This window comes from Pipistrellus kuhlii, unplaced genomic scaffold (assembly GCF_014108245.1).
Source record: "Pipistrellus kuhlii isolate mPipKuh1 unplaced genomic scaffold, mPipKuh1.p scaffold_m20_p_3, whole genome shotgun sequence".
Taxonomy (NCBI): Eukaryota; Metazoa; Chordata; class Mammalia; order Chiroptera; family Vespertilionidae; genus Pipistrellus; species Pipistrellus kuhlii.
Window position 1 is genome coordinate 52,528,430 of NW_023425529.1, and position 16,725 is coordinate 52,545,154.

Here is a 16,725-nt window from a genome sequence, read left to right on the forward strand (position 1 = left end):
GAGATGGAACCTGCAACCTTTTAGTGTATAGGAAAATGCTCCAAAAACTGAGCGCCTTGCCAGGGCAGAAATACTTTTATATAGTCATCAGTCTTATATTTTTGGACAAGGAGCCAGATTTTACCATGTGCTTGCTCCTTATTTATAACAACACAACATAATTTACTTTTAAAACAAACCATTTTAACTGTCACCTCTAATTCTTAAACATAACTATTATTTTTGAATAATAACCTAACAGGCTTAAATTTCAAATATATGTTGTTGTTGTTTTTAATATATTTTATTGATTTTTTACAGAGAGAAAGGGAGGAGAGAGAATTAAGAACGTCGATGACAGAGAAACATCAACCAGCTGCCTCTTGAACACCCCCTTCCGGGGATGTGCCCGCAACCAATATACATGCCCTTGACCGGAATCGAACCTGGGACCTTTCAGTCCGCAGACTGCCGCTCTACCACGGAGCCAAACTGGTTTTGGCTCAAATATATGTTTTAATGCTTATAATAATAGATAAATATAACTATCTGTTTTTATAAGCCTGTTTCTTTCTGTTAATCTTCATAGCCATCATTTTAAATGATTATTTTCAGTGCAAACATTTTTAATGAATGTAGGAAACTTCAGATAAATAAAAATAAAATCAATATTATATAAACAAATAATTTACATATCATAACATGAATACATAAAAATGATAATTAATTTTCTGTGCTGTAGTGCTATAATCACTCACATGGTATGGTACTTTTAAATCAGAAATAGTTGGAAGACAAGATATTTTGTTTAAAAGGACAGCTTTTTAAATTTTTGTTTCCTTTAAAAATTTTTATTATAAAGTATATAAAACCTAAAATTTGCCATTTTTAGTACAAAAGTCAGTGGCAGTAATTATAATCAGGATGTTGTGCAACCGTCACTACTATTTCCAAAATTTTTCATCATCCCAAACAAGAATAGCTTTTTAATACACTACTTTTAGAAGTACTACCGTGTTTTCCCAAATCCCCAAAAATAAGACATCCTCCGAAAATAAGACCTAGTGCATGGAAGGATAAGACATCCCCTGAAAATAAGACCTAGCGCAACTTTGGGAGAACAAATTAATATAAGACACTGTCTTATTTTCAGGGAAACGGTATAATAGCTTATAAATACATTCATAGTATTCTAAGTAGTGATAATGAGTATTTTAGTAATGTATGATATTGTCAGAGAGAAGAAAAAAATGAGAAAAATTCTGAATCCCAATAAAGTGTATATTTTAAAATAATCTGGATGGTAATTTTTTCACTGTTTATAATGACTTTCTAACAGTTAAATCGCTAGGGGGGTAGATTGGGGTTATTTTGTTTTCAGAAAAATGTCGTTAGTGTTAATAAAATTAACTGCCTTTAAAAAAAGAACTACGATTATTTTAAAAATATATGCCTCCATTTACATCATGAGGAATTTTCATATTTTTTATTTTATCCTGTTTCTTTATTCCATTACCTGATCTGTTGTTGATCATCCCATTTTCTCCCCCTTAAAAATGAGGCCTGTAGTTTTTGTAGCAATTTATCATTAAGTACTAGCTATCTTAATATAATATTATTTTAGGATTCTTAGAACAGAAATTTTTTATTGATACTGATATTTGATTCCTAGTTTTTCTACTTAAATATAGCTACAAGCAATCTTATAAAATAAAATGATGTTGTATCTTTTGCTACATTCTTAACCTCAGAATAATAATAAAGATATAAAACAGCCGAAACCTGTTTGGCTCAGTGGATAGAGCGTCGGTCTGCGGACTGAGGGGTACCAGGTTCAATTCCAGTCAAGGGCATGTATATTGGTTGCGGGCATATCTGGTGGGGGCTGTTGCAGGAGGCAGCTGGTCGATGTTTCTCTCTCATTGATGTTTCTGGCTGTCTATCCCTCTCCCTTCCTCCATGTAAAAAAAATCAATAAAATATATTTAAAAAACGAGATAAAACATTGTCTAACCTAAGAGTTAGACAACTTTGCAAATTGGTTTGTAAAATTAATTAAGTTAATTAATAGAGGGAGAGGCATAGGCTGTTAACCTGTTTTAGAAATGCAATTGGAGGAGTACAGTGAGGTGATAGTGGGTTTTGGGGCTGGAGGAGGGTATAAAGGAGATACATGGGGATAGACGGGGACCTGAGTTGGTGTGGTGAACACACAATACAGTGTACGGATGATGTGCTGTAGAATTGTGCACCTGAAACCTGTATAATTTTGTTACCCAGTGTCACTCCAATGAAAAATAAATGAATAAATAAATGCAGTAGGAGAATATATATGACAAAGTATAATAAAAATTATGTTGGGTTAGACGTTAAGTGCTAGATAAACTACATTTGAAGTTTTTGAGCTAGAACAGTTTCCTTACAAGTGAAAGAGAAACTTTTAAATCCCTTACTAACATGATGTTAAGTATGTGAGTGCAAGAGTCATTTGGAGCCTCCCTTTTGCCATATTTGTCTAATGTATCACATATCAGGCTGATTACTATTTTCAGCAACAGTATTCATGACTGAAACCCTACAGTTAACCTTTAGAAGAGCAAAAGGGAATATACTCTTTAAAAAGGTGACCCTAACGTACACGTATTTCTATCTTTCTGCTTTATTGCTTGCATGTTTAAGCAGCTTTTTTTTTTTTTTCATTTGTTGTGTAGAATTACTAAGTGTGCGTTTAAAGATCAAAGTCATCTTAGGATGGTAAACTAACGTATCAGGAATAGGGCATAGCTAAATAATTTGGCAGCAGTAATTTTAAAATATTTTAACATACAGAGTGAGACAGCTATTGCTAATTGAAATTGTATAAAACTTAATCATTTTAAAAGGTTTTCAGCTTGAGATCAGTACTGAAAACTATGTCTGTATCTTTAGTCAGAGTTGTATTTACATTTTGAGTAAACTTTTATAAGTACTGAATGTATTCATTGTGTGCTTATGTATCTTCCTGGATCAGTAGAATACCTTTCCATACTGTTAGTGTTTAATGTGATTATTCATATTCTGTTAAATATTAAATTTTCCAAAAATGTTTCTTGCCTTTTCAAATAGTAGATTTTATTAGTTATTGTTTTCCATTGGAGAACTGTGGCTTTTTTCTAAGCCTCTTTAGAAAATGTATTCTGTTAGAGACAGTGAAATACATTGAGCTGTAGCTGACACTGTTTTATTTTTGCTTTTTCAGGTGGTTGAACAGGGTATGTTTGTGAAGCACTGCAAAGTAGAAGTATACCTCACAGAATTGAAGCTCTGTGAAAATGGAAACATGAACAATGTTGTTACTCGAAGATTTAGCAAAGCTGATACAATAGGTAATGCAAGTTCTGTTAAATCATTGCTATTAGAAATTTAATTATAATTCTGTTTGTTAAATGTTACTAGGATGATAACGATTATAAGGGTCTGTATTTAACATAATAGATTTCCAAGCTTGATGCAATATTTCTTAGCTTAATGTTGAATTACTTATGGTTTCTAAATTCACTTTACATTATTAGATGAATTTAATATTTGTGTCATTTTACTTTTTTAAAAACATCAAATCATTTATTTTAAGTTTAGAATTTGAAAATGTATATTTTGTTTGTAATAGGATTATAAAGTAGATTAGGAAATTAAAGTTTCCAATAAAAGTGTACTAATTTCCTTTATATTTTTCCTAGAGACCTGGTACAGAAATTTGTGCAGTGTGTGTGTGTGGGGGGGGGGGGTGTCCCTCAGCCCAGCCTGCACCCTCTCCAATCTGGGACCCCTCAGGGGATGTCTGACTGCCAATTTAGGCCACAGGGATCGGGCCTAAACCAGCAGTCGTACATCCATCTCACAATCCAGGACTGCTGGCTCCCAACCACTTGCCTGTTTGATTGCCCCTGTTAGCCTGCTCACCCCTTAACTTAACCACTCCCCTGCCAGCCTGATTGATGCCTAACTGCTTCCCTGCCGGCCAGTTGCCCCCAACAGCCCATCCCTCCCAGCCCGGTTTCCCCCAACTTACTCCCCGCCAGCCTGGTTGCTCCCAACTGGCCTGGTCACCCCCAACTGCCGTCCCTTGCCAGCCTAGTCACCTCAAACTGCCCTCCCTCCCTCCCCCCAGCCTAGTCGCCCCTAACAGCCCATCCCTCCCAGCCTGGTCTCCCCCAACTACCCTCCCCTGCAGGACTGTTCGTCCCAATTGCCCTCACCTGCCAGCCCAATCACCCCTAACTGCCCTCCCCTGCAGGCCTGGTCCCTCCCAACTGCCCTCCCTCCCCTGCAGGCCTGGTCCCCCCCCTAACTGCTCTCCCCTGCGGGCCTGGTTTCCCCCCTTCCCCCCCCTCTTCCCCCCTTCTCCCCCCTACCCCCCCTTCTCCCCCCTCCCCCCCCCCCCCCCCCCGCAACTACTCTCCCCTGTAGGCCTGTTTGCCCCTACTGCCTTCCCCTGCAGGACTGTTCACCCCAATTGCCCTCACCTGCCAGCCCATTCACCCCTAACTGCCCTCCCCTGCAGGCCTGGTTGCCCCCAGCTGCGCTTCCCTGCAGGCCCAGTCACCCTAACTGCCCTCCCCTGCAGACCTGGTTCCCCCCCAACTGCTCTCCCTCCCCTGCAGGCCTGGTCCCTCCCAACTGCCCTTCCTCCCCTACAGGCCTGATCACCTCCAACTGCCCTTCCCTGCCGGTCTGGTCACCCCCAACTGCCCTCCCCTGCTGGCCTGATCACCCACAATTGCCCTCTTCTGCTGGCCATCTTCTGGCAGCCATTTTGTGACCACATGGGGGTGGCATCTTATGCGACGGCGTGAAGGTCAATTTGCTTATTACCTCTTTATTATATAGGCTATGTCTACATATCTGTATATATCTATAGACGTACATAGAAATTTATGTAATTTTTTTCATTCTATTTAAAGGCCACATAATATCCTACCAAGAATATATTGAGTGAAAAGTTTTTTTAAATAAACAGTAATTTAGTTGCTAATTTTATTACATTTGATTAAAACAGCTAAAAATAAAAATCATAAACTAGTTATTTTCAAATAAAGTTACTGAAAAACAAGGTTAGTAGTAATAATTTGATCTTTTTGGGAAATATAGACATTGGACATACACTTAATGCAGAACTCCTCAATAAGGAAGAGAGGTTATAAATTATGGCACTGTCTAGTTTTCCTTGTTGGAAGCAATCATTAAGTACACTTTGCTTACAAGTAAATAAAAGTATTTCTGAATTTTATATGTCAGTTGACTTTTACCAGTCACCCATTTCACAGCAGGAAAATACTTTTAATCTATATTTTTCATAAAATAGTACCATCTTTCAATGTTCTGTGCTTATTAATCTTAATGTTTTCACCAATAAAATATTATGTGTGATTTTTTTTTTTACCCTCTTTATTTAGTTAGGACATTCCAATAAACTCAAAGTTACTTTTCTAAATTGAATGCTTAAAATATTAGGAATTCCATATGTAACTATATTATGAAAAAATTACTTAACTTTCGAATTTCAGGTTTTGTGGAATATCATTAGGAAAAGAAAACAATTCTACATACTAAATACTGAAAGTTTTCAATATAATACAGTAGTGTGCCCTTATTAATGGAGCATATGTTCAAAGACCCCTAGTGAATGTCTAAAACCAAGGATAGTACCAAACTCTATATATCTGTACTACGTTTCCTCCTATACACACATATCTATGATAAAGTTTAATTTATAAATTAGGCACAGTTAAGAGATTATCCTATATAATAGAAGGCCAGTATGCAAATTGTTCCCTTGGGAGTTCTACTTACCAGGAGTTTGACCGCTTGCTATGACTTGTGCTGACCACCAGGGTGTGGCGCAAAAATGAAGGAAGGCCTGGGCCAGCCACCAGAAGACCCTAATCGGCCCTGATTACCAGCCAAGCCTAGGGACCCTACCCATGCATGAATTTTGTGCACGGGGCCTCTAAGTTAATGACAATAACAAGTGATCGAACTCCCGAGGGGACATTTTGCATATTAGCCTTATATATATCCATAGTCACCATTTCACTTAAATGAAGCATTTTACATTTCTTTAATGTATCCAAATTGCCAGCATCACTATTCTTGCACTCTGGGGCCATTATTAAATAAAATAGGGTTATTTGAACACTACAGTACTATGGCAGTTGTGAATGAGTAACTGGTAGTAGGTAGCATATCCAGCATAGATGTGCCATACAAAGGAATGACTCACATCCATGGTAGAACAGAGCAGAGAGCTAAGATTTCATCCTGCTAATCAGAACACAGACAATTTAAAATTTATGAATTGCGTTTTTCTGGAATTTTTCATTTAATATTATTAGACCACAGTTCACCACAGGTAGCTTAAACTGCAAGAAATAAAACTGCGGGGTTGGGAGGGGAGGCCTACTACTACCTATAATATTACATTAATCATGACATTAAAATCTGTACAATAAAAATCTATAAATCTATCTCAGGAGTATAGTCTATTAAAATTAATTCAACTGGTTTGGCTAGGTGGGTAGAGTGTCAGCCTGTGGTCTGAAGGGTCCAGGGTTTGATTCCAGTCAAAGGCACAAGCCCCATTTGTGAGGTCAGTCCCCAGTAGAGGGTTTGCAGAAGGTAGCTGATGGATGATTCTTATTAGTGTTTCTATCTCTCCCTTCCTCTCTGAAATCAATAAAAATATATTTTAAAACAAACTATTTAAATTGTAAGTTATATTTAATTTAATATTAATTGATCTGAAAGTAGTTATAACTAAAAATACTTTCCATTTGTAACATCTCTGAGTCATACTATATTTTCTAACTCCTACATAACAGAAAAATTGTTGATTTTATAATATATAAATAGTTAAAATTTAAGCTATATGACATAAATTATACTTTGGTGTTAATATGATTGAACTCCTTTACCTTTTGAGGTCTCAGTTCCCTAAGTAATCATCTGTCAGCATTAAAAAGCACACCTGGTCTTAAAAATCTTGTTTATTGTGGAGTATTTTACATATTTTTTTACATATTTGTTCACCTATTCTTATATCAGTATTTTAAATTTGGGACTTTTATGCTGGTGATCACTTAGGTATACGTGGCATATATTTAAATACTATATTTGCATATCTTTTCTCCTTAAATCTAGATACAATTGAAAAGGAAATAAGAAAGATCTTCAATATTCCAGATGAAAAGGAGACCAGATTGTGGAACAAATACATGAGCAATACATTTGAACCACTGAATAAACCAGACAGCACCATTCAGGATGCTGGTTTATACCAAGGACAGGTATTGTTTACTAATAATGTTTATTTTAAGCATACCAAACGTGAAGCTTTCATGAATCACAAACTTTTGGGACATCCTGACATCTATAGGGGTCCTATTGGCTCTCACTTTTTTTTTCTAACTCATGTCTTCCTTGTCTTTGCTGGACCTTTAACAATAACTTCTGTTTCCCTCTTTGAACTTGAATATAAAAAGAAAAAGGTTTTCATTTAAAAAAAAAAGCAGCTAAATAAGATGTGTCAGTCAACTTTCTATAAAGGATTAAATTAGTGAATATTTTTGGTTCAGCCATCTCTATGATCTCATTCACAACTATAACTCTGCCATTGTTATGTATAATGAAAGTAATGATAGAGAGGATATGTAAAAAATTGGAAATGGCTATGTTCCAACAAACTATTTACAAAAGCAGTCAGTAAACTAAATGAACTATAGTTTGCCAGTTCCTGCTAGAAGGTATCAAGCCCCTATTTGTTCTTTTTTAATGATATAATCCAGAGAAACGAATATGTTGAAAAATGAAGACATTTAAATAGTGTCAGCAAATTCTACGGATTCTGCCTTCTAAATATTTCTTTAATCCCTGTGTCATTCCCAGCCCTTATTTAACAGCTTTTTCTGTTCCAGTGTTTTGCATATCCACTTTCAATCTTCCATATTTCTGTAATAGACTATAAAAACATTTTTATGATACTTTAGCCATTATATTCTTAAGTGAAATCTTAAATTTTTAATATGTAATACAATTAAAAGTAGAGTTATTTGGTTGAAGCTGGAGTGAGGAACTTGGAACTCTACTAATTCATCAACACTCCCCTCCCTAACCAGCCAACTCTCTTTCTTGTCTATCAATAGACCACCAACTCTCTTCTTGGTTACCATTTATCAGTCCTTGAGGTAGCTCTGAGGGACAATTTTAAATAGGTATTTTTATTTCATTAACTATTTTCAGTGATTGGTCTTGTGTATTGACTATGGTTATTTTTATTATGTACATTAAAAAGACTGAGACTTTAAGAATTAAAATAATTTGATGTTCTTGATAGGAATGCATTTATCAGATTTTGAAATAGGAATGTTTCCAAAAATGTGCATTAAATTTTCCAGATTTTAGCCCTAGCCAGTTTGGCTCAGTGGCTAGAGTGTTGGCCTGCAGACTGAAGGGTGGCATGTTCAATTCCCATCAAGGACACATGCCCAGGATGTTCAGGAGGCAGCCAATCAATGATTCCCTCTCATCATTGATGTTTCTATCTCTCTCTTTCATTCTCCTTTCTTCTGAAATCAACAAAAGTATTTTAAAAAATGTATTTTTCCAGATTTTATAAATTCTTTTCTAACTACTGATAAACTAAACACTATCCTGAACTTTTAATGTATTTATTTATTATTAAAATTGAAAATACCCTTATTAGGAAGTGAAACAAAGATATATTATTGAAAAGTTTGCTCCCCAAAATGAGTGGTTGTTATCTTTCTTGTGTGTGTGTGTGTGTGTGTGTGTGTTGTGTGTGTGTGTTCAGTTGCTTAGTTTTTATATTTTGCTTCGTAAATGTTTGTCTTCTTTGACTAGCTTTGGAATCAAAATGCAAATATCTCTTCACCTTGTATACTGTGCTTTAATTAATCACAGGATTACTTTAGTTTCTTAGTGAATTCAGCTAATCTTTTAAAACTATTTTTAACATTGGGGTTAAGACAAACACTCTTACTGTGTCATATTTGTAGGTATTAGTGATAGAACAGAAAAATGAAGACGGAACATGGCCAAGGGGTCCTTCTACTCCTAAGTAAGTGCTCCCAGTTTTTATGGCATATTACATGATTTAGTAGCCTTTGATTTGAGACGAAATCCAGAATGATAGATGAATCTTAATTGTATGTTGTATGTACCTTCTTTATACTTTAATATTTCCCTCAGTATAGAAGTTATCTAAATTTGCATTTAAATTAATGTGCTATTACTAAAAAGGCTTCCAATTCAAATCTTTTTTAGAATGAGGTGTAGTATAAATGTTATGTTATATTGTCTAATACAGTTAAATCACTATTAAACATTTTCTTTAATATTTTGTTTCAGGCTTTTGATATTTCTCAAGTGTCTGTTAAAAATGTTCTTTATCACAATGATTTTGATGTGAAAGTATAAAACATGTTTAAAATATTTTGATGTGAAAGTATTTTTACTGCAATGATTTCTATGTGAAAGTATTTTTATTAAAACATGTTTAAAAATATTCTTTACTGCAATGATTTCGATGTGAAAGTATTTTTATTAAAACATGTTTTAGAATATGAAAGCACAAGTAGAGATACATGAGTATAAGAATTGCTTTTAATTGTAAATGAGGGCTGAAAAAAAATAGAAATCTTTTAAAACATTTTTTAAACTGTGGTAAGATCTATCCTCAAAACAATTTTTTAAGTTCACAATACAGTGTTGTTAACTCTAGGCATATTGTTGTACAGCAAATTTTTAGAATTTATTCATTTTGTACAACTGAAACTTTATTCCTGTTGAACACTATCTTTCCATTTCTTCCTTCCTCCAGCAGCTACCATTTTACTTTGTTTCCATGAGTTTTACTAGTTAGATACATCATAAATTAGAATTATGCAGTATTTGTCCTTCTGTGAAGTTAATTTTACCTAGCAGAATATCCCCCAGGCTTATCCATGTTATCTCACAGGGCAGGGTTTTCTTTTCTTTTTAAGACTGAATAGTATTCCATTCTCTGTGTATACACATTTTCTTTATTCGTTCATTTGTTGATAGAAGTTTAGGTTATTTCCATATTTTAGCTATTGTGAATTGTACTGCAATGAACAAGGGAGGGCAGATATTTCTTCAATATACTGGTTTTGGTTCTTCTGGATATATGCCCAGAAATGAGATTTCTGGATAATATTGTATTTCTATTTTTAATTTTTTAAGGATCCTTCATACAGTTTTCTATAGCAGCTGCATTATTTTATATTTTCACCAATAGCATACAAGGATTTTAATTTCTCATCCTTGTTAACACTTATCTTTTGTTCTTTTGATAATAGTATAAGGAGTTAATCTTATGGTTTTGATTTGCATTTATACTATGATTACTGCTACTGAGCATCTTTACCTGTTGACCATTTGTATGTGTTCTTTGGAGAAATGTCTACTCGAGTCATAGGCCCATTTTTTTTAACTGTTATTTGGTTTTTAGCTATTGAATTGTAGGGGTTCCTTATATTTTTTGGATATTAACTCTTTGTCAGATATGTGGTATAAAGATTTAAAAATAAAGCCTGAATCCATAAAACTTCTAGAACTTAAGGCAAATGCTTAATGACATTGGTCTAGTAAGTGATTTTTTTATTATGACACCAGAAGCATAGGCACAAAAGCAAAAATAGATGGGACTATATCAAACTAAAAAGTTTGTCCACGGTAAAAGAAACAATCAAGCCCTGGATGATGCAGCTCGGTTGGAACATCATTGGGTGCACCGAAGGGTTGCTGGTTCAATTCCCAATCAGGGCACAATGCCAAGGTTGCAGATTCAATCCCTAATTGGGGCACATACAGGAGACTACCAATTAATGTTTCTCTCTCATATTGATGTTTCTCTATGTCTTCCCCCTTTCCTTTCCTTTCTCTGTAAAATTAAAAAAAAAAAATTATAAGATAAACAATTAACATAGTAAAAAGATAACATACAGGATAAAGATATATTAAAACACACACTCTCTTAGGGCTAGTTATATTTTTTAATGTTTTTATTGACTTGTGAGAGAAATATCTATTGGTGCCTCCTGCATGCCCCCTATTGGGGATGGATCCTGCAACTCAGACATGTGCCCTGACCAGGAGTTGATACATGGGAGGAAACTCAACCAAATGAGCTACACCAGCGAGGACAGGGCTAGTTGTATTTTAATATTCAGATTTCTTATACCTTTGAGGAGAAAATATGGTACAAATGCCTCCTGTTATTTTATATTTCAATAGAGTCCAGGATATCTGTCATAATCAAACACATTAATATTCAGCAAATATTTATACTTGATATGATAAATAAGGACCATAAATATCCTCATATCGGTTAGATTACCCTCAAATGAATTGTGAAAATATTTTTTAAGTTTTCAGAGATTTGGGAATTCTAGGTTTTTAAATAAGAGATTGTGGACCTGTATTTTAAAATGCTTAAAATAATGGTTCTTCAATAAGTTAATGATATTTTATATTTGCTAACCTCGTAAATAAAAGAGAAGAATGACCTGATACTTAATTTTCTTCAAACTAAAATGCACCTTTCATTACCTTTTTATCTTATGTAAAGTTATTCTATTTAAATTTCATGAGAATGTGCCTGAGTATATTACAATTTATTTTTATTCCACTTAGTTGCATATAATACAAGGTTAGAACTTAACATAAGAAGATTATAAAAGCACATAGTAGAATTGTGTAGATTTTTTGATTGATGAAGTTTTAGAAGTTAGGAATAATTTCTTTGTGAATATTCACATTTAGTCTCTAGATTAGAACTAGTATTGTTCTTTGCTAGTTTATCTTTAGATGTTATATATGTTTTACTAGAGGCCCGGTGTATGGATGCTTGCACCGGTGGGGTCCCTCAGCCTGGCCTGTGCCCTCTCCGGGACCCCTCTGGGGATGTCAGACTCTGGTTTTAGCTCAATCCCTGCAGGCAAGGCCGAGGGACCCCACCAGTGTACCAATTTGTGCACTGGACCTCTACTATGCATATAAGATCTTTAGATAGTCTCTTTCTACCCTCCCCCTTTCCTTCTGAGATTCATCAGTCTGTTCCATGTTTCCATGCCTGTGCATTGAGCATCTGCCCCCTGATGGTCAGTGCATGTCATAGCGAATAGTTTTAAATAATTCTTGATATTACAAAATTGCTTGTGAGTTAATATAAAAGCACCATGAATTCCAAAGATTTGAGAGATATTTTCAACTTAAAATTACAGAATTTCACAGATAGAAACTAGTTATATATTTTCTTTTATCATCTCTATGTGCTAATACAATACCATTTTTGTTTACTTAAACAGTTGTAGTAATTGTTTGTAAGGAAAAACACAGTTTCTTTTTTTTTTTTTTTGCACGTTTTATTTTTATTTGAATTGGCCAATAAAAATGTTCTGTACATGGTAAACACTTCACCATGAAATATTTAAAGTAAAAATAAATAAGTTACTTCCATCCTACAGACATCTCCAGCTGCCACATACAAATAGAGGACATCAGCTGTAAAGTAAATACGTTAACATAAATAGTCTTAGGATACTCTCTGATTGATGGGGTCAGTTTAAATCACCTGCTGAAATCATTCTACCAAAGCAAGGTAATTTCAGGAAACATCAGCACTCAACATTTGATTTTTAATTGTTTTTTTTTCTATTGAAAAACTGCACATAAAAGAACAGAGAATTCATGCAATCATGCCAAATGTTCCTCAAAACCCACGTTGATGATACTCTGGATCGGGTGTTTGCCCTACGAAGTAAATATATAGTGATCTGTGATGGAAAAGCCTTCCTCGTCAAGAGGAAATAAATGTGACGCCAGGAAGAGTAAGAACCATCATGTTTACAGGTGCCGCAAACACCAAGCTCTTACGTTTACACAGAAATCACACGTATTAGAATGACTCACAAGGAAGACAGAAGAATCACCTGCTTCCTTCCTTGGAGGTCTTTAAAATGGGTTGGGACAATTTTATTTTGGTGTGGTTTTGCTTAAACATGGAGATATAAGCTTATGATCTTCCAAAGTCACTGTCTGCCCAGGGGCTTAAGCTATTCTAAGAAGGAACGGCCCTTGTTTTTTTTTGTTTGTTTGTTTGTTTTTTACCTTCGAGGGAAGCTCCTTTTGTGCATCCTAGGCTGGGGGATTGGGTAGTGAGGGAGGGTGATAGGATGTGTTTGTACCAGGTACTTGCAGAGGTAAATGTGTTCATGAGGCTCCATTCCAATCCAGCGTTCTCCCTCCGTGCAGTGACCTTTGTTTTGCACGTGGGAAGGTCGCCTTTAGTCGGCCTCAAAGGCGCTGTTGGTCGCTCCCACGTACTCGGCCTTCTTATGCCTCACCCACATTTTCCGGAGGATGCTGGGGATGCCGCAGCACACACTTCCTGTCAGCGGCAGGGAGGCTTCTGCTCCCTGGGGAAGGGTTGGGTACTCTTCAGTCATCTTCTTGAGATGCCTGGATCCTCTTGTCTGAACAGCTCTGTTGTCAGAGCCGCTGGGAGCGGCCGCCTCCAGGACAGCTGTGGGGGCCTTCACTGAGATCCGGGCCACTGGAGGCATCAAAGACTTTCCGTAGGGCCGACTCCCACGCAGATTGGATGATTTGGGCTCAGCAGGTCCCACCGGTCTGGCAGGAGTCTTGGCCAGGTGGGGTCCCTGCTGCCATGAGCTGTGGAGCCGGCTGAACCTGGGGCCCTCGCAGTCTCGGTGGTCACTGCGGCGTGGCAGCAGCTCCAGGGGCCGGGAAGCGAACAGGTCCGACTCAATCACCACCACAGACAACACTGCACATTGATTGATTTCCAAAAGGGATTCGAAAAACACAGTTTCTTACATAATACCTCACACAATACACATGTAATAAATATTGCTGAAAAAAGGAACTGCAGTAGAGATGCATGGAAGTACAAGTCTCATTTTTCACTGAATCAAACAATTTAATAGGGAATTCATATATTAAAGCCTGAAGAGGTAAGTATCTATTCTTTATACAATATGAGAAATACATATAACAGTATGTCATGAATTGTCAAATGAGAGTTTATTAGCATACAACATTTTTTAAAATTATCACCTGTATATGAAAAGACTCAGAAACTAAAAATAAAGTGAAATTTTGCTAATTTGATAAAGCCTTAAATGCTCAAAATCTATAGTAAACATATTTAATGTTAACACTTTCCTTAGCTATATCTTCTAAGGTACAACTTGATTAAATTGTATTAATTTTTTTTCTTTCTGGTTTCATTTAGATATAATTATTTCAAAGAATGCCTTTGACATTACTAACATTATAGAAATAAGTTCTAAATTTTGCTGAAATAAGTAAAAATTCCTCTTCTGAGAATAGCATGAAAGTTTATTTAATGCAAACATTTGCACTGATAGCTTAAAAATATTCACAAAAGCCATGCATATAAGTATTTGGTGGAAAGAAAGTCAAGGGTCATTGATGATTGTGTCTTGGCAATTTTCATGGGCTAGAAAACAACCAGAGAAGAAATCAGAATTAACCAGATAAGGCATGAGAGGCTGAAAAAAATCAAATGGAAAACTAAGCCAGTAGTTCTTAACTCATTCATTGTCCCTCTGTCACTGTGTTCTGACTAACAGAATTCCAATTTGATGACTGAGACACTAAGTATAAACTTAATCTAGTGCCATATTAATATTTTTGCAGCACTCTCCCTGAGTGTTCTGCCTGGAGAGATGAAGCACTTTATAAATTAAACCATTGCATACTACTTCTGGTTAGGATAAGAGTATTTTCAGGTGACTGAAATAATTCTGTTTCTGTGTTTTTACACTATCTGTTTCAATATTGTACCTATTTAAATGCAAGTAGAAAAACTTACCATATACATCTTTAAAATTTTAGAGAATAATTATGTACAATCCTATATAATAAAAGTATGGTATGCAAATTGCCCCCTCGACTAGGAGTACGACCAGGGGTCAGGGCTGGCCAGGGGAAAGGGCAGCCATGGCCGGCAGCGGCTGGGAACCCTACCAGTCCGTGAATTTCATGCACTGGGCTTCTGATTTGTACATGTAATTGCTGTAGATTAACTGTATAAGTGAATATAGAAATAGTAAATAAAAGTATTTAATTTAAAATTATTAAAATACATATTAGGAAACATATTTCGTTTTTAACAAAAATTATACTGAGACTTTTTAAGTATTATAAACATGATACTCTGCTTACTTGAAATATTAGTAGATTTAGTTATGACTGTTTTGTTTTGGTACTAAAGAGATATAGATTACAGAAAATGCACTTAAAATTTTCTATAAAAGTATACAAATTTGTTACCAATTTTAACCTTGTTCAAATATTGGAAGGAGGGAGTTAAATGATTTTGATTTGTGGTTATTGAGAGAATGGCTCAAGAGCAAGCTTTTCATTCATTTTTATTCATTCATACTTAGATTTTTTAAATTAATATTTTTAATTTGAAATACAACCTATAAGCCATACATCTAGGGTAATATCCCCAAACCTCCAATGTTTTGTCATTTTAAAAGACATTTTGAATTTTTATAAATTTCTCACACATTATCCCCATTAATCTTGTTATTATTATTCCCATTAAGAAAAAGACATTTGGCCGAAATCGGTTTGGCTTAGTAGATAGTGATAGAGCATCGGTCTATGGACTAAGAGGTCTCGGGTTAGATTCCACTTAAGGGCATGTACCTTGGTTGCAAGCACTTCCCCAGTGGGAGGTGTGCAGGAGGCAGCTCATCGATGTTTCTCTCTCATTGATGTTTCTAACTCTATCACTTTCAATTCCTCTCTGTAAAAAATCAATAAAATATATATATTTTTTTAATTAAAAAAAGACATTTGTGACTGTTTCTGAGAATATAAAGTTTGAGGTAATGGTTCAGTCCAACAAAACTGCCTTGGATGCAGTTAAAGATAAGAAACCAAAACTGGGAGAGTAGTGAGAACTGTAGGCATGGAGTTATATTCCAAAAAGTGAGAAACATAAGCATGTATGAATTGTCAAATTAAAAATCTAATAAACTACATATGTTAAACCTTAAAGGATGTCTCTAAGTAATGATACAAGGCGAAAAGATCAAGTAGGATAATTCTAAAGGTTAAGGATAATTTGGATTTTATTTTGTCATAGAGGCTAAAGGAAAAAGAGCATCTAGAAGAATTGAGTATTAGATTGGGACCAATAGTAGTATAAAATAAAAAATCTCTTACCATTTAGCCAGTGTGTTTCCATAGTTAAGTGTCGACCCATGAAACAGGAGTTCACTGTTCAATTCCTGGTTGTGGGCTTGTCCTTAATGGGGGGCTAGGCAGGAGGCAGCCAATCATTGAAAGTTTTTAAATCTCTTACCTATTAGGGATGTGTACTGTATTATTCACAGGTGAAATTATGAATGTCTGATATTTGCTTTAAAATAGTCCAGCAAAAGCATGGGGAAACGGACACTGAGGAGATGATATCGGGTCTAGTAATAATTAATGTCGTTTTTAAACATTCGTTTAAAATCTTGCTTGGTGTTGACTTGTATTGACATAACCTTCAAACACGTGGTGTCTACAGAACGTGTGAAGTGCAATTAACAAGTTTTGCTTGAAAAAGTTTGTGTTTGGTTTGGTTTTTGTTGCAAAACTAGGGCTAAGAAGATGGCGGATGAA

General features: G+C 35.4%; 2 protein-coding genes across 17 annotated transcripts in view; one reads left to right on the plus strand and one right to left on the minus strand.

Moving 5' to 3' along the window:
- USP15 (ubiquitin specific peptidase 15) overlaps positions 1–16,725 on the plus strand; it is a 116,899-nt gene that overhangs the window by 44,487 nt on the left and 55,687 nt on the right. For 11 of the 16 annotated variants that reach the window (XR_004990913.2, XR_006742861.1, XR_006742862.1 and 8 more), the window contains exons 4-6: positions 3,218–3,344; positions 7,156–7,301; positions 9,030–9,091. Coding sequence is in view for 13 of the 16 variants with exons in the window: in XM_036455027.2 (XP_036310920.1) it covers positions 3,218–3,344; positions 7,156–7,301; positions 9,030–9,091 (335 nt within the window). In the remaining 3 variants the exon portion in view is untranslated. Of the gene's footprint in view, positions 1–3,217; positions 3,345–5,795; positions 5,850–7,155; positions 7,302–9,029; positions 9,092–16,725 lie in introns of those variants that run through there. The other 5 variants (XM_036455040.2, XM_045588206.1, XM_036455031.2 and 2 more) reach the window with 2 other exon arrangements.
- On the minus strand, positions 13,159–16,303 carry LOC118728440 (vexin-like). The gene is made up of 2 exons (XM_036454933.1): positions 16,282–16,303; positions 13,159–13,843 (listed from the first exon to the last, which is right to left on the minus strand). The coding sequence occupies exons 1-2, from the start codon at positions 16,301–16,303 to the stop codon at positions 13,341–13,343; spliced, it is 525 nt and encodes a 174-aa protein (XP_036310826.1). The 3' UTR covers positions 13,159–13,340.

Coding starts and splice junctions, on each gene's coding strand:
- LOC118728440 (XM_036454933.1), bottom strand. CDS start 16,303: ATGGAAACACACTGGCTAAATG. Junction 13,844..16,281: donor GGAAACACACTGGCTAAATG/GTAAGAGATTTT, acceptor ATCAATGTGCAG/TGTTGTCTGTGGTGGTGATT.